The sequence below is a fragment of the Hemitrygon akajei genome, chromosome 10, assembly GCF_048418815.1.
Source record: "Hemitrygon akajei chromosome 10, sHemAka1.3, whole genome shotgun sequence".
Lineage (NCBI taxonomy): Eukaryota > Metazoa > Chordata > Chondrichthyes > Myliobatiformes > Dasyatidae > Hemitrygon > Hemitrygon akajei.
The window spans coordinates 34,742,873-34,764,745 of record NC_133133.1 but is presented as its reverse complement, the minus strand read 5'-3'; the positions used below and the strand labels follow the sequence as shown (position 1 = coordinate 34,764,745).

The 21,873-nt window shown below is 40.1% G+C and overlaps 1 protein-coding gene across 6 annotated transcripts in view; it reads left to right on the top strand.

Annotated features, from left to right (window-relative positions):
* Nucleotides 1–21,873, top strand: part of tenm1 (teneurin transmembrane protein 1) — a 2,244,326-nt gene that overhangs the window by 1,981,698 nt on the left and 240,755 nt on the right. For all 6 annotated transcript variants that reach the window (XM_073058035.1, XM_073058034.1, XM_073058032.1 and 3 more), the window contains one exon: nucleotides 14,199–14,399. In XM_073058035.1, coding sequence (XP_072914136.1) covers nucleotides 14,199–14,399 — 201 coding nt within the window. The remainder of the gene's footprint in view (nucleotides 1–14,198; nucleotides 14,400–21,873) is intronic.

Here is a 21,873-nt window from a genome sequence, read left to right as displayed (position 1 = left end):
AGAAACATGCCTGATTCTAGAAATTCTTGAAAGATCATTACTAATGCCTCCACAATCTCTTCAGCTCTTTCATAACCCTCAGGGTGTAGTCCATCTGGTTCAAGTGACTTATCTACCTTCACACCTTTCAGTTTCCCAAGCACCTTCTCCTTAGTAATAGCAACTGCACTCACTTCTGCCCCCTGACACTTTTGAAATTCTGGCATAGTGCATCAGTCTTCCATATGATGACAAATGAAAAATACTTATTCAGTTCATCCACCATTTTCTTGTCCCCCATTACTATCTCTCCAGTGTAATTTTCCAGCAGACTACTCTTGCCAGTCTTTTACTCTTTATATATCTTTAAGTCTGAAATATCTGCAAGCCCATTCATCACTCACCTTCATGTTTCATGTTTTTCCTCCTTTTGGCTTTTTTAGTTGCCTTCTGTTGGTTTTCAAGAGCTCCTCTCTCATACCTCCATAATTCCTTTTGCCTTGCTGGTATGTCTGACTTTAGCTTCTCCTTTTCAAAATTCAGCGTGAATTCAATCATATTATGATCACTTTCCCCTAAGGGTTCTTTTATCTTCAGCTGTCAAATAAATTCTGGTTCCTTGCATAACACCCAATCCAGAACAGTCAATCCCCTAGTAGGCTTAACCCAGCTGCTCTAAAAAGCCATGTCTTAAACATTCTACAAATTCTCTCTCTTTAGATCCAGCACCAACCAGATTATTCCAATCTACCTGCATATTTAAACATCCTATTACTATCATAACATTGTCCTTTTGATATGCCTTTTCTATCTCCCATTGTAATTTGTAGGCCATGTTCGGTTACTGTTCATATGCCTCTATATAACTCCAATCAAGGTCTTTTTACCCTTGCAGTTTCTTAACTCTACCCATAAGGAATCTATATCTTTCAGTCTTATGTCTTCCTCTTCAAATCTTCAGATGTAACCCATCCTTTTGTACAGGACATACTCTTCCTAGAAGAGAGATTCTTACCTTCACAGGCACATGCCATGGCAGAAATCCAGAGATTACAACCTTTGAGTTCATGCTTTTCCACTTTCTACCTAACTCCCTAAAACCTCTCTTCAGGACCTCCTCTCATTTCCTACCTTTGACATTGGTGTCAATATGTACCAAGATTTCTGACTGCTCACCCTTCCCCATTAGAATGCCCTGGACCTGATCTGAGATGTCCCTGACCCTGGCCTCTGAGAGACAACATATCATCCCGGTGTTCCTATCGTGTCCACAGAGTCTCCTGTCTACTCCTCTAACTACGGAATCCCCTATTACTACTGCAGTCATCTTCTCCCCCTTCCTTACTGAGCCACAGCATCAGACTCAGAGACCCGGTCACCGCAATCCCCCCCGGTAGTTGGTCCCCGCAAACGGTGGTATACTTATTATCGAGGGCAACAGCCACAGGGTTACCCTGTACTGACCGCCCATTTACTTTCCCTCTCCTGTAGTTCACCCTGCCTCTTGCAAATCAGGGGTGACTACCTCCCTGTAGCTCCTATCTGTCACCTCCTCAGTTTCCCATATGAGCCGAAGGTCATCGAGCTGCATCTACAGTTCCTTAACATGTCCTCAGAGGAGCTGCAGCCTGCTGCACCCGATGCAGCTGTGGTTAACCGGGAGGCTGGAAGTCTCCCCGAATTCCCACATCTCACACAAGTCAAGTCACTTTTTATTGTCATTTCGACCATAACTGCTGGTACGGTACATAGTAAAAACGAGACAACATTTTTCAGGGCCATGGTGCTACATGAAACAGTACAAAAACTACACTGAACTACGTGAAAACAACACAGAAAAAAACTACACCAGACTACAGACCTACTCAGGACTGCATAAAGTGCACAAGACAGTGCAGGCATTACGATAAATAATAAACAAGACAATAGGCACAGTAGTTGTCAGTAAGTTGTTGTCAGTCCAGTCTCTGGGTATTGAGGAGTCTGATAGCTTGGGGGAAGAAACTGTTACATTGTCTGGTTGTGAGAGCTTGAATGCTCTGGTGCCTTTTCCCAGATGGCAGGAGGGAGAAGAGTTTGTATGAGGGGTGCGTGGGGTCCTTGATAATGCTGTTTGTCTTGCGGATCCAGCGAGTTGTGTAAATGTCCATCAAGGCAGGAAGAGAGACCCCGATGATCTTCTCACCTGACCTCACTATCTGCTGCAGGGACTTGCAATTTCTGAACCAGGCAGTGATGCAGCTGCTCAGGATGCTCTCAATATAACCCCTGTAGAATGTGATGAGGATGGGGGATGGGAGATGGACTTTCCTCAGCCTTCGCAGAAAGTAGAGATGCTGCTGGGCTTTCTTTGCTATGGAGCTGGTGTTGAGGGACTAGGTGAGATTCTCTGCCAGGTGAACACCAAGAAATTTGGAGCTCTTAACGATCTCTACTGGGGAGCCGTTGATGTTCAGCGGGGAGTGGTTGCTCCGCGTCCTCCTGAAGTCAACAAATATCTCTTTTGTTTTGTTCACATTCAGAGACAGGTTGTTGGCTCTGCACCAGTCCGTTAGCCACTGCACCTCCTCTCTGTAAGCTGACTCATCGTTCTTACTGATGAGACCCACCACGGTCGTGTCATCGGCGAACTTGATGATGTGGTTTGAGCTGTGTGTTGCAGCACAGTCGTGGGTCAGCAGAGTGAACAGCAGTGGACTGAGCACTCAGCCCTGGGGGGCCCCCGTGCTCAGTGTGATGGTGTTGGAGATGTTGCCTCCGATTCGGACTGACTGAGATCTCCCAGTCAAGACAACACAGCCCCTGGAATCATTCTCACTGCTCTAACTATGTATGAACAGATGAAGAATAAAGAAGAAGAAGCTCATCTTATCTCGCCCAAGCCTGTTCTTGCCAAAGCCTCCCCACTAACACTGGTCCACTCCAAAAATGGCCACTCTGTTTGTCCGTGCCTTTTATTGTTTGCAATTTGATTTGATTGGGCCACTGGAAAACACCGAAAGCCCGTGATCACTCCTTTTAAAATCTCACTCACTAACCTATGAGCCACTTCCGCTCTTGCTCCTGATTTGATTTGGGCCCAGAAAGGTAATCTCCAGTTCTTTGCAACAGGATCATCCCAAGCTGCTGCTGCTAATATCTATCACATCTCACAGTTTGCTGCTCAACGATAAATCAGAGAACTTAATTCTCAAGAAGAGACATCATCCCACAGGAATAAATTAAATATGATGACCAAAAACACTTGACTGCTTCTCACACTTCACCAATTCTGAAATTCACTGAGAGATTGTAGAAACCTCCCTGACAACTTCTTCCCAGGGTTTGTCTGGTTGTCTCTGTAGCTGTTTCCTGCACTAACCCCTTCCCAGCACCACCTCGGTATACATGGATGAACAAACAACGTTCCTTCTGTGGGCACTGTTCTTCAACAACCTGTTCACGCTTCTCTGATTCCTTGGAAGCATGCTCCCAACACCCTCTCTACCCTTGGAGCATCCATCCACTCACTGGCGACATGCCTCATTGCTGCAAGTGTTACTTCTAATGTGGCAGATCCCTTTAAAAGCAGTGAACATAGATCATATTGCAACAACTGTGAAAATTTTGCAATCAGATAGCCCTCTGAAGTCAACAATATCAGTTTTAGCGTGGCATTATGAAACTCTGCAATGCTGATCTCTGACTCTCATGTGTAAAATCTTTGCTCTTCATGCAATTTTTCACGAATGCTGTTTCAACTCAGAAAAATCCACTGCTCAATTTCTACTCCTTTGTGAGTTGCCTAAGTTCTTTCATATCATACAATAATTAAGAAACACAGTGGTTGCAGATTCCCTGATTACAATGGAGATAAAAATTTAATTCTTGTTGTGTTAGCACTGATGGCACATTAAAGAATGTTTGCTTACTCTCCTAAATTTGTTGAAAACCAAAGCTGATTGCTGTATTTTGAACCTGGAGTTGGCATTTTGTTTACCTTTTGGGAGAAGGGAAGTATTCCAGAACTATTTCTCCGGTTAGCAATCTCTGTGCAGCATGCATATTTGTTGACATCAGGTAAAGATTAAATTACATTCTGTTGTGTTCCCTCTATAATTAAAATAACCTGACAACATTCATTGCCTGGACTCTGAGGGTGAAATGCTGAAGTGTTATTTGTACTATTGGGCAGTATTCCAACATCTTTGGTAAGGGAAAGGTAGTGGAGGAAACTAATCATTCATTGATTGTAGAAACTCAAGTATATTGTAATTGTTGGCAAGTGATAACTGCTTGAATTCATTAAGAACCAGACATTCCATGTACCTCCAAGCAAGATTGCATCATAAATTAAAACTCGTGGCATTATCTCTTCACTGTTACATGTCACATTCAATTATTTACCGACATATTCTGATTTTCCTTCCAAATACTTTGAAAGACAGACAAACCTTTACTAAGAAGGCAGCTTAGCATAAACCAGCTTTTCCTTTTCTCAGGTATAACATTCTGATCCAACATTGTCTTTATGGACAGCCCTTCATGCAAACATCATTTGATATTTATTTTCTGATGAACACAAAAATCACTATTTTGTGCTGGGATCTATTTTTTCACCATGATCTAAGTGAAAAGCCTTAGTGTTAGAAAATTGTTCCATGGAAGGTGATAAGTTCGATGTTGAGGGATAGTGCACAGCATGCCAGCATGCAAGATATTCAACTTAACTTTATTGGTAACTATACTTGTACAGTATGTGAACTCTTCCTGTGTGGGAGTGGCTAACTAAGTGGCATAGAAATTATCTATTAACTACCACATCTCCCCTTTTTGAAAAAAAATTGTACTTCTAAAGTGCTGGAGCTTTTAAAAAGCATTAAGTTAGATAAGTTGGACAGGTTCAGATGAGATATACCCCAGGCTACTGTGGGAAGCAAGAAAGGAGATTACTGAGCCTCTGGCAATGATCTTTGCATCATCTGTAAGGATGAGAGAAGTACCAGAGGATTGGAGGGTTGCAAATATTGTTCCTTTGTTCAAGAAAGAGAGTACAGAAAACCCAGGCATTTATAGACCAGTGAGTCTTATTCAGTGGTGGGCAAGTTAACACCATAGGACCATAAGATATAGGAGCAGAAGTAGGCTATTTGGCCCATTGAGTCTGCTCTGCCATTCAATCGTGGGCTGATCCAATTCTTCCAAAACTGCTGCTAAGAATGTAGAGGACAGCATGGGCACCACAACATTCCATGAATAGTAAGCCACAGTGAGAAGATATTTGTCTCTTTTCAGTTTGAAAATGTAGGTACCTGCAAATTGCTATAGAAGGTCTTGGAATTCTGTGGGAATAAAAGGTTCAACGTGATCTTTGTGCAGCTTTCTTCATGTTTCACATTGCTTTACATAATCTTCCTGCTGTGTACTCAGACCAGGCCACCACATGTATTGCCTTCATGTCCTTGGTGGAGATGACTAATAATTTTGACATGTATGGAAATAGGAATGACAAGTCTTGAGCTCTTTGGCAGCAAACCATCAAGAAAGACCATAAGGTATAGGGGCAGATTTAGGCCATTTGGCCCATCGAGTCTGCTCCACCAGTTTATCATTGCTGATCCATTTTCCCTCTCAGCCCCTATCTCCTGCCTTCTCCCCATATCCATTCATGCCGTGACTAATCAAGAATCTATCAATCACTGCCTTAAATACTGTCAATGACTTGGCCTCTACAGCTGCCTGTAGCAATACATTCTGCAGATTCATCACTCTCTGACTAAAGAAATTCCTCATCTCTGTTCTAAAAGGACAATCCTTTATTCTGAGGCTGTGTCCTCTGGTCAAACTTCCCCCACCATAGGAAACATCCTCTCCACATCCACTCTATCAAGGCCTTTTACTATTCAATAGGTTTCAATGAGGTCACCTCCTCATTCTTCTGAATTCCAATGAGTACAAGCCCAGAGCCATCAAACACTCTTCATATGAAAAGCCTTTCCATCCTGGAATCATTTTTCTAGACCTTCTTTCAACCTTTACCAATGTCAGCCTATTCTTTCTTAGATAAGAGGCCTAAAATTGCTCACAATACTCCTAGTGGGTCCTCACAAATGCTTTATAAAGCCTCAACATTACATTTTTGTGTTTATATGATAGTCCTCTCGAAATAAATGCTAACATTGCATTTGGATGTCTTTTTGGAACACCTGACCAACCATGCTCACAGTGTTGCATAACCTTGCTGCAGGCTTGGTCCTTTTTCAACTCAGCGTGGATTTCATCCAGTTTGCTCTACGATACAGGAAAGCTTTCACATACCTGAGCTAAGTAGATGTGGATATCTTTCAGGAGGGTGGGGTGAGCTTCTGTCCACTCATTTTTACATGGCATCCTCAACTAGGTGTCTGGTTTAATAAAAGATTTGCCAATGTCAGAACAGTATTGTTTAACCCTCATTTTGAATTTTTGCAGATGTGGAGGTAAGTTGTCCAAGTGTTTTGAGCTGAGCTGGCTGTCAAGTGGTTTGTGGTGTGTTTCAAGTAGGAATTTAGTTCCCATCAAGTTGCAGCTGAAGTGTTCACAAGGCCATAAGAGAGTCAACGGCTCATTTTCGATTTGGGCGTGATGCGGTTCAGTAAGGGGCAGTGCTCTTGAAGCATATGCACTGGTTTTCATACACCATTGCAGTATCACATGAGCACTCTCCATACGCCAAAGGAAGAGATATCTACCGAGACTTTGGTTGCTTTGTTTAGATCATAGAAAGCCAATGTTGGTGGAGAGATAACCTTTGCTTTAAGTGATGAGAATGACTTTTCCTGTGGTGCATCCCAGGTCCAAACATTTCTCTGAGAGAGGACATCATGCAGTGGCTTTGTTTTATCTGCCAGACCTGGAATGAACTTTCCCAGCTGCTTTGCCATGCCAGTGGAACTGTGGATCTCCGATACATTTGTAGCTTGTTCCATCTTCCAAAATGCTGCCAGTTTTTTTGAATATGGTTGAGCTCCCTCTGAGAACAGCTGGTGGCCAAAGGACTTCACCTCCAAATTTTCAAATTCACATTTCTTTTTGTTCAGGGTGATTCCCGCCTGTTTCATTTTCTCCAAGATGACTGCCACTCTTTTATCATGTTTCTCACTTGAGCCTCTGAAGATGAGTATATCATCCATGTGGCAGACTACCCCTTCCAGTCCCTCCAAAATTTACTTCATACTCATCTGAAAGAGTTCAGTGGCTGATGAGATGCCAAAAGAGTGTCTCTTGAAGGCATAGCGTCCATATGGTGTGATAAAGGCTGTGAGCTTCTGTGACTCAGGAGCTAAACGGATCTGCCAGAACCTTCAATTTGCATCTAATTTGGTGAAGAACTTTGTTTCACCCTGCATACCCAATGTGTGCTCAACAGAGGGCAGAATAATCTTCTCACACCTCACTGAATTATTCAACTTTGTTAGATCAACACAGATCCTCACTGTGCCATCTGGTTTGGAAACAGGAACAATGCTCACACACCAGTCAGTAGGTCCATTCACTCTAGTTATGATGTCAAGCACCTCCGTTCACTCAAGTTCAGCTTTGACTTTGTTCATCAATTGGACTGGTATACACCTCACTATGGTCAGAGAGTAGGGTGTCATTCCTGGCCTCAGATGGATAAAATTATCTTCTTTCAGTACCCCAGGCCAGTGAACAAATCTGGGTACTTCTCCTGCCATTGAACATTGTTCAGCGAATCCAGTCTGTAATGAGAATCAGCTTCTTGATGATATACCATTCCAGTAGTGGTAAGAAGAGATTCTAAACAACATAGACATCCTCTTTTAACTGTTTCTCAGTTTTATGGATGTTAGTAGTTAATATTCATTTCACACCGAGCTTATGTATCTATAGCCCCATAAGCACTTTCTTTGTTGGGTTTAATGTAATGCCTGTTTTCTTCATCAGTTTTGTGAACAGACATTCAGGAATGACTGCGACATGTGCCCAGTGTCCATTTTAAATGTCATTTTGCAACTGAACCATAGTACTCCACCTTGTCTATTTGAATCTAAAGCCCCAAGGGAAGCTCTCCCTTCGTCTGAATCATGGTCTTCTTTGACCTCCTGAAGAACTGTATGACTGACCCTGGCTTTTTTAATTGCCAACTCTATTGCATTGGTGGGATTTCACTTCTTTTGCTGGAAAGAGCCCTTTGATGTGGAATGGAGACTTGCCACATCTCCTGCAGCTGGACATTTTACCTGCTTTTTGTTTCGCTTGTCTGTTTTGTTTGAGCTGAACTTTATTGTCACCTCCTTCTGTAGTCTTTCTGATTGCACCTTGTTTGTACCCTTTAACTCAGGGTCATTTTTGTGCCTGAGTTCTGTCTGTTGCTGGTGAACATTCTCACTCTGCCTGATCATAGTAATAGCTTTCTCTAGTGTGAGATTTGACTGCAACAGAAGTCTTGCTGACAATTTAGTGTCTAGTAACCTGACAATAATCCTGTCTCTAATGAGTTTATCTCTCAGATTTCTATATACACAGTAATCTGACATGATGATACAATGCAATGATGAAGCCATTTACACTTTCATCTGGCTCCTGTTTTCTGGAGTTGAACTTTTCCCTCTAATATATCGTATTTCACTTCCCTGTGAAATACTCTTTGAATCCTGTTTTGTATTCCTTTTTCTAAGCATCTGTCAGTCCTAATCCACCTGTGATGTTGTCTGCTTAGTCACGTATGCAGTATATCAGTGTGCCTACTTGAATCTCTTCTGAAGCTTGAGTGAGGTTGCTTACAACCCTAAATCTCTCAAAGCATCTAAGCCATCTCTCAAAGTCCCCTGATTTAGAGAAATCAAATGTCTGAGGGGAGGGGAGTGCGCTTTATTAGCTAAGTAGGTGTAGGTATTGAAGGTATTTGCTCCATTTTTCTGTTTTTTTTGTCTATTTACTATTTTATTTATTTCAACTATATGAGAGCTTGACTGACTTCTGTACCTTCTCTGCTGTGTCTGTGTCTCTGTGCACTTCCTCAGGCTAGTGGCACACAGATTATTACAGTTTATCCACCTTTGGCTGTAGCATCAAGACATTGCCTAGCAACCCTGGCTAGTTCTGAGTTCATGCAGTGCAACTGGCATAGGATGTTTAGGTTGATAAGTCTCTGGATATTTTTCATAAATATATACGAATGAAAACAGTCTTACTGTAAATTCTTGCTTGATGGGCTTCTTACTTAGTCTGCAGCACCAATTCATTGATGATCAACTACTTCTGACATGATGTTATGTTTGATATTGAGGGATAGTGCAGAGCACTCCAGGATGCCAGCATGCAGGATATTCAACTGAACTTTATTGATAACTATGTTTGAACAGTATGTGAACTCCTCCCATGTGTGAGAGGCTAACTGAGTGGCATAGGAATAACATACTAACTACCACCACAGAAGTCAGCAATATTTAAATCTTGAACCATAGAAGCATGCTTACTTCTCCTAGAGATATATTCCTATGCAAATGAAAAAATCCGCACTATGGTTACTTGTTCATTTTCTAGTTGGAAGGATTTTAGTAAGATGCTAATCTCACAGTATGATCTGTAATTGATCCACTTTGTTCTTCATTACCCCCTTCTTACAATCTATATCATCAGTTTGTTGATTAAGCCTCCTGTGCATCTCATCTTGTTCTCTCAAACAGTCAATGCTTAACCTTCAGCCAAAATCGGCTGAATGCTGGAAATAAAACCTTACATGTGAATGCTACAGAAGAAAAGTTGCTGAGTTTCTATTTACCCAGTTTCAATTTCACCACCACACCTGTCCCCTACCCCTAACCCCCCATTAATTAAGTTTCTGTTTCTGTCTGCTCATCACCCACACAGCTATCCACTTGATTTTCATCTCCCTTGGCAAACTTTTCTTATTCCCTTCCTTAGCTAGTTCCATTTGTCCATCATCTCTTTCTGTCTATTTCCACTTATCACCTTCTATTCTCTTTACCATCCCTCTCACCCCTTCATACTAGCTATTTTCCTTGATGCAAGGCCTCAATCCAAAATGGCAACCAGCTCTTTGCTGTTTGACCTACTGAGATCCACCAATAGTTTGCTCTTTACTCACAATTCCAGCATCTGCAGTCCCTGTACCTCCAAATATCATTGTATTATCTACAACAGAAGATGACTCTGATATTGTTCTATGTGATTTTTCTGCCTTAATTCTACTTTTAATCCTTTTAATTAATATGTAATGCTTGAGTGAATGCTTACTGTAGCAATTAAGTAAGAAAGTTGGGAGTATAGTAAACCTCAGCAACTCCACAGAGATTCTGCCAAGATCAGACATCTGCTTCACACTTTGTCCATGCTTCCTTTCACTGAAGTCATACACATTACCTTCAGAGACTGCTTATGTTAATTTTCTTACTCTGCTAACAGTGCCATTTATGCTTCATCCTACTAAAGTGATATTGAGTAGAAACTCCACCTTTCCCAGACTGTAGAAATATGCAGAACATTGCTATACAATTATGGTTATTCTGCACCAAATGTGTTATACCTGCACGTTCACCTATTATTTTTTAACCTGTAGCTCAGCTCTCTGACAGCTCATTGAGTTTATCCAATGTAAGTAGCACTTTCTGGAGGACAAGTAGGTTTTATGTTCTTCTCCAGATTTCTGAAGACTTAGCTTAGATGGTAATAGGATCAGTGGTATTAGATTTGTCTCCATCAGAATAAAAGGACACAAAAAAAAAACGAGCAGGAGGAGTTCACTTGGACTCTGAAGCCCACCATGCCTTTCAATATGATCATGGCTGATCTGCCCCAGACCTTAACTCCCTTCTGCACCGTTTTCACATAGTTTTCAATACCCCTCTCAATACCTCTTTTCAAATACCTCTAGTAATGCAGCCTCCACAAACAAAATTCCAAAGATTCACTCACTCTCAGCAAGAAGGAATTACCATATATCTCAGTGATTGTTCCCTTACCTTGTAACTGTCCCGCCATTCAAGACTCCCACAGGTGGAAATATTTCAACAGGTATCCTGTCCTGCCCCTTTTGGATCTTCCACATTTTAATCAGACTGCCCTCATTCTTCTAACGTTTAGGAGTACAGTTATACCTTTGTTCATCATCTGTGATTGGACTGTCTTCTCACTCCAGAAATTAGCCAGTGTGTTTCTTATGGACTGTTCCCAAAAGTGGAATATTGTTCAACAGCTCCCCCTCTGTCCTTTCCCCCCATTCCTCTTGATTTATCTGGTCCTCATCTACATGCCTCTTTCTCCTCCTCTTGACACCCATACACACCTCTCACTGGTTCTCTTTCCCCACTGCTCCCTACAGGCCACCTTCCCCACCTTCCTCCATTTCTTCAATGCTCCACCTTTCTCTCCTGTTAGACTATATCTTTTTCAGCCCTTTGTCACTTCCCTTATCTCCTCCCAGTCTCTGCTTCTATTCTCACTCTCCCCTTCCCCAGCTTCTGAGAATTGCAGGAATTACAGGAATTATTTGTCAGCCTCTTTATTGACCAGATTAAGTGTTCTGCTTATATGATTTTAAATGAAGATCTCATTGCACCAGACCTCAATTTGCTGAGGCTTTTAGAACAAGATAAAAATTCAGCAGCAGAAAAATAGTTACAGAGAGGTTTTAATAAACATAAACTTTAAATTTCAGTTTTAACATTACAGTCATTCTGTCACTTGGTAAATGACACACAAGAAAAATAAGTATCTCACAGACTCCCTCAAGGGAAGTCAAAAGTTTTCTGGTAATTGTTAGTGAATCATAACCTAATTGATTTTGGTTGCATAAGGTTTCCATTCTCCATTATAATGGACTGTTCTTCTTCCCAGTCCCAACAGGATATTTAACAGCAGTATTTTGCTCATAGGCCTGTTTCCACAAAGGATTTGCTGAGGCATTAAGAAGTAGCCCTAAGCAGCTCCCTTGCAATTTAACTGAAGATGTTTAGATTTCTTTTTTCCTATTGTTTTATCAATAATTTAAATGCTCTTCAGCAAAACTGGAATGGAGTCACATACTAAAGAATTATCAAAGATATTTTTCAGTCACAGCATTGCATTGGATTGTTCAAGGGTGTTTGACATTACCCTTTCACAAAGAGGAGGCTAACTTAGACCTGACTGCTAGAGAGGAACTCTTTTCTCTTTGATAGCCACGGTATTCAGTGAGTTCACAACACAAAGTTATGGTTAATTTAGTGTTAAGTAACACAAAGTAACTTGTACTCTGAGAAACCCTCAAATCAAGTCTCACCTTGATCTTTTATGTCAGTTTAAAAATATTTTGCTGAAAATAGAATTGTAACAAAAAACAGACATGCACCAAAAAACACAGAGATCTAACTGACTTCCACTTGTATTTCTGCCAATTATTCCATCTGTAGCCCTTTGAGAACGTTTTTCAAATCATTGTCAATTTTCTAGAGGACTCACATGTGCACAAACTAATAAATGAATCAAAATGGATTACCCTAATCACTTTAGTCATATGATTGATAATTCTGTTAATATGCTCCAAAACAAAATATTTCAGATGCTGGAAACTGAATATGAAACCAGCTAATAAGGACTCATATAGCCAATTGTATCTGTGCTGACCACTAAACACCTATTTACGTCGATCTTCTTTATTCTCCCCTATTCCCATCAATTATATCACTCATCTACACACCAGGTACAATTTAGAGTGGCCAATTTCCATTTTTTTGGGAAGTAGCTGGAGCACCCGAAGGAAATCCATGCAGATGCGCAAACAACAGACCAACTCCAAACAGACAGCATCAGAGCTCAAAATTGAACCTGGGCGTCTAAATACCATGCAAATATATTATCCTGATGAATGCTTAAGAATATCTATTTCTATAAATGACTAGAATTGAAACTTCAACTATGACTTCCACCTTGGAAATAATTGCAATTTGCTTGTCCCCAAATTAGAAAGGCTGACCTGAAAATATATATTGCTATCATTATTCTGATCATTAATTTAGCACAACTTATTCCATGTGCAGTTGTTTAAAAAAAGGCAAAAGGTGATATTTTTTGTTTATGAATTTGACTTTTTTTATTGATGGATGGATTGGTTTTTTTTTGGCAATTTTTGGTTTTCCAGCTCTATCTCTCCACTGCATCTCCCGAGTGAATATCATCTTTCAACGTCAATTCTTGATGAGCCATGATTTTCATCTGTTCAGCATTGAATGGTTTGGATGGCTTAAACCTTGTCAAAAATTTGTCACTGATTCCATCCCCTCCTGCGTCATCATTTCGGGTTAAAGGAACACAGCCCTATTTAATCCCACCCTAGTTTTCCAGCTCAGCAGCCTCTGGAACAACGGCCTATTTGCTCATTTCATGATACAGCATGGAATAGGTCCTTCTGCCCTTTTAGACCACACTGCTGCAGCAACACCACAGCTCCAATCAACTCTAATCTAATCACGGGACAAGTTGCAATGACCAATTAACCTACCTGGTATGTTTTAGACAGTGGGTGGAAAGCTGATCAATCAGGGAAAACCTATGCATTCCACAGGAAGAACATACAGGCACTCCTTCCAGAACAGCACCAGAATTGATCTCTGAACTCTGGAATGCCCCAAGCTGTAACATCATCATGCCAACTACTTTGCTACCTTCACGCCCTTTCTGTCATTCTATGCAACATCTGATGGTTCTGTTTTTGCCTTAGCCCATCTCTTGTCCCTACTTCTAGAGGTTTAACATGGTCATATCTGACTTCCTTCCTTCACCATGAACTTCAGTTTAACTCAATCTTTTCTGCCTTCACTTTATAGTGCACCAATTACACTCACTTATGGTCTCTGTTCACTTATATTAGTTTACCACCTTTCTTTAGAAATCACTTGACACCTTTGTCCCACCCCTATACCCCTAGAAGAATTGTGTGCTACACAATCTCAGACCTTTTCCTCCATTCTTGGCAGCACAGCCTTCAAACTCTTAGTCTCCCGGGTTTCTCATTCTCCACTCAAGTCTTTCTTCCTCTATTCTTTCGTTGCTCTTTAAAACGATCTGAATAATGGTCTTTGAAACCATCTGCAGATTCTTTAAAGTGGTATCAATACTATAATTAATGATTTTGTTCTGATTCTGCATCACTTTCTACATATTAAAGGAGTGTTTATATAGCAAGTCCTCATTGATTATTTTGTCTTAACCTGTTGTTCTATCATTTTATTCTCTAGAAGACTGTTTGGATCCGACATGTTCAGGACATGGTGTGTGTGTGCAGAGTAAATGCCACTGTGCTGCTGGCTGGGGAGGACTCAAGTGTGAAACTCCAGCACCCATTTGTCATGAGCAATGTTCAGGCCATGGGACCTTCTTGCCAGAAACAAATACCTGCAACTGTGACCTCAACTGGACTGGATCTGACTGCTCAACAGGTAAATCCATGCACCTTTTGTTCATGAATTCCATATGGAGCCTTAACTTTCTCAATACGTATTGGTAACACAATGGCCCTAAATTTAGCTATTTAGATTCATAAAGTCATTGAACACTACAGCATAGAAACAGGCCCTTCATTTAATTTGCTGAGTCCCATCAACATGGACCTGGAGCATAGCCCTCCATACCTCTCCCTTCTAAGTACCTATCCAAATTTCTCTTAAATGTTGAAATCAAATCCACACCCACCAGTTGCACTGGCAGATTATTCCATACTCTCATCATCCTCCTGAGCGAAGAAGTTCCCTCTCATTTTCCCGTTAAACACTTCACCATTCACCCTTAACCCTTGACCTCTAATTGTAGACTCACCCAACCTCAGTGTAAAAAGCCTGCTTGCTTTTACCCGCTCTTTAACCCTCATCATTTTAATACCTCTGTCAAATCTCCCCTCGATCTTCTATGTTCTAAGGAATAAAGACCTAACATATTGAATCGTTCACTATAACTCAGGTCCACAAGTCCTACCAACATCCTTGTAGATTTTCTCTGAACTCTTTTAAAGTTATTTACATGTTTCCTGTAGGTAGTTCGCAAAACTGCACAAAATTATCCAAATTAGGCCTCACTAATGTTTTCTACAATTCCAGCATAACATACCAATTTCTGTACTCAATAGGTTGATTTATCAAGGCCAATGTGCCAAAAAAAATCTTTACAACCGTATCTATCTGTGACGCAACTTTCAAGGAATTATGGATCTGTATTCCCACATCCCTCTGTTCTGCACACCTCAGTGTGCTACTGCTCACTGTGTAAAACCCACCCTGGTCCCAAAATGCAACACCTCACACTTGTCTACATTAAATTCCATCTGCCATTTTTCAGCCCATTTCTCCAGCTGGTCTAAATCCCATTGCAAGTTTTGATAGTCTTCCTCATTGTCCTCTACACCTCCAATCTTGGTGAGATCCAAAAATTTGCTGATCCAGTTTACCACATCCAGGTAATTGATATAGATGAAAAACAGTAAAGGAAAGGACCCAACACTGATCTCTGATCACAAAACTCCTGTCAGAGAGGTAACCATCTACTCCTACTCTCTGACTTCTTCTGCGAAGCCAATGTCTAACCTAAATTTACTACCTCATCTTGAATGCCAAGTTACTGAAACTTCTTGACCAACTTTCCATGTTGGACCTTGTCAAAGGCTTTGCTGAAGTTAGACACCATCTACTGCCTTGCTTTCATCAACTTTCCTAGTAACTTCCTCTAACAACTCTATAATTTGGTTAGACACGACATACATGGACAAAGCCATGTTAACTATCCCTAATCAGTCTCTGTCTATCCAACTACTTATATATCTAGTCCCTTCCAATAACTCTTCCACTACTGATGTCAGGCTCACCTGACTTCCTGGCTTATCCTTAGAGCCTTTCTTAAACAACAGAACAATATTAGCTATCCTCCAATTCCCTGGCACCTCACCAATGAAACTCAATCATACTGTGATTACTCCTTCCAAGAGGATCCCTAACTACAAGATTGTTAATTTTACCTGTATCATTGCAAAGGATCAGAACCAAGATAGCACATTCCCTTGTAGGTTCAGTAACATGCTGTTCAAGAAAGCTATCCTATATGCATTCTATAAAGTCCTCCTCAAGACTGCCTTGACCAACTTTATTCACCGAATCGGTGCAAGTTAAAGTCCCCCACAATAACTGCTATTCCATTCTTGCATGCCTCAGATATTTCTCGATTTATTGCCTGTGCTACCGTAATGTTACTATTCAGTGGTCTATAGACAACACCCACCGGTGATTTTTCCCCCTTACTATTCCTGATCTCTACAGAGGTGGATTCAACATTCTTCTCCTTAGATCTGATATCATTTCTCATTATCGCCTTGATCTCATCCCTAATTAAGAGCATTAATTAGGTAATACGTAAGGATAGTCAGGAAGGTAAGGGAGGTGTTACCCCACCTCCCTTACCTTCCTGTCTATCCTTACATATTACCTGATATCCTTGGATATTTAATTCCTAATCCTCTCCACCCTGCAGCCACATTTCTGTAATAGCCACTAATCATATCCCTTAAAACTGATTTGTGCCACAAGTACACTACCTTGTTTCAAATACTACATGCATTCAGATAAATTTACTCCTCTAAATCTTGTGGACTGTTGAATGGTCTATAATATAATCCCATTTCTTATTCCTCAGTTCTACCTATAAAGCCTTAATAGACGAGCTCTCCAGTTCGTCCTATCTGACGTTTTCCCTCACTAGTACTTCCTGCTCTATCTCATCTAAAACAACAGAACAGTGAGCTGCCAGACCTGCCCTTCCTGCAACTGTCTCATTAATATCTACAATGCCATAATTCCTCATTCTGATCCATGATCTAAGCTCATCCACCTTTTCTGCAGTACTCCTTGCACAAAATATATGTAGCCCAGAACATTAATCCCACCATGCCCAACTTTTTGATTATTTTACTTCTTTTGTGTATGAGGATGTGGACTCCATGTGGAATTGAAGTGCACATTTATTGATGAATGTACACTCTACTAAATAGGAGGTAAACAGCTTCCTACTTAAAGCCTCTCTGAAAAATATTTCGGCTTGATGAACATTTAACTCCATACTTCAGTCAGACCCTGCCCACAGTCTGCTCTGTAAAATGACAATGTGATTGATTAAGTTCGTTCTGAGGAAGAGTGGTTCTCTGAATATTAATATTAACGCATTGTCTTGCTCTGCATTTCCAAAATTCTTTTAATTTATTCTTTTTCTATATGAAATATCATTAGCCCCTCCCCTTACCATAATTATCTTAAAGTGATAGAATTTACTCACTGTTCAATCAACCATATCTTAGGTTGTTGTAAAATTTCTCTTTGTGTTTTTATCAACTATACAAAAGTCAGCTAGTTTCACAATTCTACGTGGTATCTATTACTCTGATTAGGTGTGTAATATGCAAAATCTGGTGATCATTAAAAGTTAGGAGATGAAGAGTAAAGAGAGGGATTAAATGGAAATTTTCCATTCAAGATAACCCAAGTTGTCATGGAGATCAACAAAACAAGTAACAATAGGTTCAAGACCTCTTTCCAAACAGAAATAAACTAAAAAAAATGGACAGTAAGAATGCATTTAAAGGAAGGGAATGAACGCAGCCTTGTAGCTTACCATTTTTTAATATTCATTTTGTAGTTTTCTCATATGCAGACTTACAGATTAAATAGAAATGATGAATATAGGCATGAAGCTAAGCACATGATAAGACACCAACAACAGATGTCACTTTTGCACATTGGTAGATTATTCTATGATGTTTTCTTTGCAGTGGCATCAACTCTGCTCATTTATCAAGTCTATTTCATGATTAAAGATACTTGAAGTTACGCTGTAACCTTGGTTTAAAAATAGTAACCTGAAAAGCACAGGGATTTGTCAAGGAAGAGGGAACTGAGGAAAATAGATTGAATCTGACAGTTATATTGAAAAAGCTTGAAGCTGCTGATTACACACTTGATAATTTATCAGTGTGTGAAAGGATCTCTCTGCAAGGACAGGGTCCAAAGCTGTCTTTCATTTCTAGGTTATGGATTCATAGGTTAGGCTGTGTACAAGTCTGGACTTCGAAGTTTGGCTTTTCAGTTTAAAATAATCAAAACAAATTTGGGCGCACTTATGCTAGTTTCTCCATTGATCAAAAGCCCACAACCCAATAGTAGCTGAAATTAATTGGAAGCTTTACAGCTGCTGAGGCAGCTTTTGTGAAAATGGTGGAGGTTAGGGGATGATTTCATGGTGTTGAAATAGTAGAGATGGAAAGTGATTGTTTTCAGTGACTGTATGATCCAAAATTAAACTAGCTGGATACAGGATGCAGAATCAAGAGAGGGAAGAATCTTTGAGCACATAGGTTGCAAGGCTGAGACATGCAATTTTGGAGTTGGTGAATGAAGCAAATTAATATCATGCTGTATGAGAAAAGAGAAGAGAAGAATATTAGTATTAGTGTTCCTCTCACAAGAGAAAATCTGCTGATGCTGAAAATCAAAGTCATTCACACAAAATATTGGAGGAACTCAGCAGGCCAGACAGCATCTATGGGAAACAGTAAACAGTCAACATTTTGGGCCAAGACCCTTCATCAGGACTAGTGTTCCTTTGGTGGGCATATATAAGTGATTAGTTATGCTGGACATTTACTGAAATCTTTCAAATATAAAATGCAAAATGGCTCATCTGTAAACTCAATGCTGAAATATCACTAATGCTAAATATAGTATATCTAACTCTCAATTAAATATAGTATTTTCAAATGTTGCCAGTGCCTTAGATTGCTTAAAATGCTCCAAGAATTTTATCAGTGATCTGTAATAAAAGTATTGAACCCCTTGGAAAATTTACACCTCAGGAATTATTATGTGCCCGGATCAAAAAACACAGTTTAAGTTCCTGTATTTTATCAGAGCAAATGTTAATCTGTTTGAAGTCTGCATTGAAATGTTATGTGAAGGATTATTATCTGTACATAAACTGTTTTTTTCTTAAAACAACTGCTGGAATAAGCGAACTTTTATTCTTAGCATCTTTCAAACATAGGTCAAAACCAGCCAGATTTATTCAGCTGACACCTAACTGAAATAATTACCTTGATTAGAGTTTTGGTTTCTCATTCCTTTATTTAACACCATGCTTCTCATAAATGTGGACAGTGCGGAATGACTGTAATCACCATGTGTTGGAATACAACCAGTAGCACCAGACCACAATCAGTGGTAAATATTTGGTAATACGACCCCAAGTAGGATGAATCAAGCATGGTGTAATACAATAACCCTAATAGAATCAACATGCTTCGAACAAGGAGACTTAATAAATTAATGAACTTCCAGTACTATAGCACTTGTAGTAAGGTTTTTTGTTTTAAATGTCAATGATAATTGGAGTTATAAACTAGCATTATGACTAACACTATTTATAGAAGGTGCATGAAGTAAGAACATCCTATATTAGGCTCAGAGAAAAGAGCCATGGGTTTCCCTTTGTAATGTGGCATTGAAGTGAATCATAAATGAAGCTTCATTCCTTATGCAGCAACGAGTAGTAAGATACAAGATGAAATGAAGTAACCAGCAGCAGCAGTAGCCTGGAATGATCTTGAAACTGAGAAGCTGAGAGCATCTCTGATCCTGATCCGCAGGATCAAACCACATTTGTGAGAGTAGACGTGGTGATGAAGGAGAATGAAAATGAGAAATGCTGGAGAGAAGTGATTAAGCTGTTTTTGGTTCTCGTAAGTAGATAAATCCCCAACACCTGACAAGGTGTTCTCTCGGACCCTATGGAAGGCAAATGCAGAAGCTGCCAGGGCCCTAGCAGAGATATTTAAAACATCCTTAGCGACACAAGACGTACCAGAGGATTGGAGGATAGACAAGGTTGTTCCGCTGTTCAAAAAAGGATCTAAGCAGAAACCAGGAAATTATAGGCCGGTGAATCTGACATCAGTTGATGGAAAGTTATTGGAAGGTATTCTAAGTGACTGGATATATAAGTATTTGGATAGACATGGACTGATTAAGGATAGTCAGCATAGCATTGTACGTGGTTGGTCATATCTAACCAATCTTAAGGAGGTTTTCGAGGAAGTTACCAGAAAAAGTGGATGAAGGAAAGGCAGTGGATGTTTTCTACATGGACATTAGTAAGGCATTTGACAAGGTCCCACATGGGATGTTGGTTAAGAAGGTTCAGTTGCTTGGCATTCAGGATGAGGTAGTAAATTGGATTAGACATTGGCTTTGTAGGAGAAGCCATAGAGTGGTAGTAGAGGGTTGCCTCTCTGACTGGAGGCCTGTTACTGTTGTTGTGCTACAGGGATCAGTGCTGGCTCCTTTGTTGTTGTCATCTATATCAATGATCTGGATGATAATTTGGTTAACTGGATCAGAAAATTTGTGGATGACACCAAGACTGGAGGAATAGTGGACAGTGAAGAAGACTATCATGGATTGCAGAGGGACCTACATCAGCTGGAAAAATGGGCTGAAAAACTGCAGATAGAATTTAATGGAGACAAGTACAAGGTTTTGCACTTTGGTGGGACCAACCAGAGAAGTCTTACACAGTGAACAGTGGAGCACTAAGAACTGTGATAGAACAAAGGGATCTGGGAATACAGGTCTGTAATTAGTTGAAAATGGTATCACAGGTTAATAGGATTGTAAAGAAAACTTTTGGCACATTGGCCTTCATAAGTCAATGTATTGAGTACAGAAGATGGGATGTTCTGTTGAAGTTGCATTAATTAGTGAGACCTAATTTAGAAGGATGTTGCCGGGTCTGAAGGACCTGAGTTATTAGGAAAGATTGAGTACATTAGAATGTAGAAGGTTCAGAGGAGATTGATAGAGGTGTACAAAATTATGAAGAGTATAAAGAGGATAAATGCAAGCAGGTTTCTTCCACTGAGGTTGGATTGGACTACAATCAGAGGTCATGGGTTAAGGGTGAATGGTGAAAAGTTTAAGGGGAACATGAGAAACTTCTTCACTCAAAGGGCTGCAAGAACGTGTGGAAAGAGCTGCCAGCACAAGTGGTGCATGTGAGTTTGACTTCAATGTTTAAGAGAAGTTTGGTTACGAGCATAGGTAGTGGAATATGGAGGGCTATGGTCCCAGTGCAGGTAAATAGGAGAAGGCAGTTCAAATGGTTTTGTCTTGGACTAGATGGGTCAAAGGGCCTGTTTCTGTGCTGTATTCCTCTATAACTCAGTAAAGTTGAAAAGCCTACAGAGGCAAAGTGTGCATGTTGCTTCATGCCATTTAGGTCCAGAAAAAAAATGGAGGTGAAAACAAAATTCCCGTCCAAAAATGAGCAGACAGATTTCTAAATGGCTTCCAGAATTGCTTTACACTGGGATCTGATTTTCCTATGCACAGCATTGTTTATTTTGGAGTTGTCTGAATGCAACTCATTCTGGGATTTTTATTTTTGGTCTAAGCCTGCACCTTTGAAATTTAAAAAAAAGCCTGTCTAGCTATGTTTGTCTTCATGTCACACATGATCCTGACTTGAAAATAAGCAGATATTGTTGATTCTGTAAATTTGCCACTTAACTGCATGCCCAAAAACAATATGGAAGAGTCTTCCAAAGAAGGACCATTACATTTCAAAAGGGGACTTTGCAAGTTTCCATGGCAATGAAGAATGAACAATAGATTCTGGCCTTGCCAAATGCCCCACCTCCCATAGTAATCAGAATAGAAACAATTAAGTCATTTTCTTTCATCTGTTTTAACAAATATAATTCCCTCAAGATTTGATGTTGCAATTCTTTTGAGAACATATGTATTTAATTCTGTGTTTTGTTAAAAAAATAGACATATCTGTTGCTATTCCTTCTATTTACTGAGGCTTTCTGAATTATTTTCTGTCTTG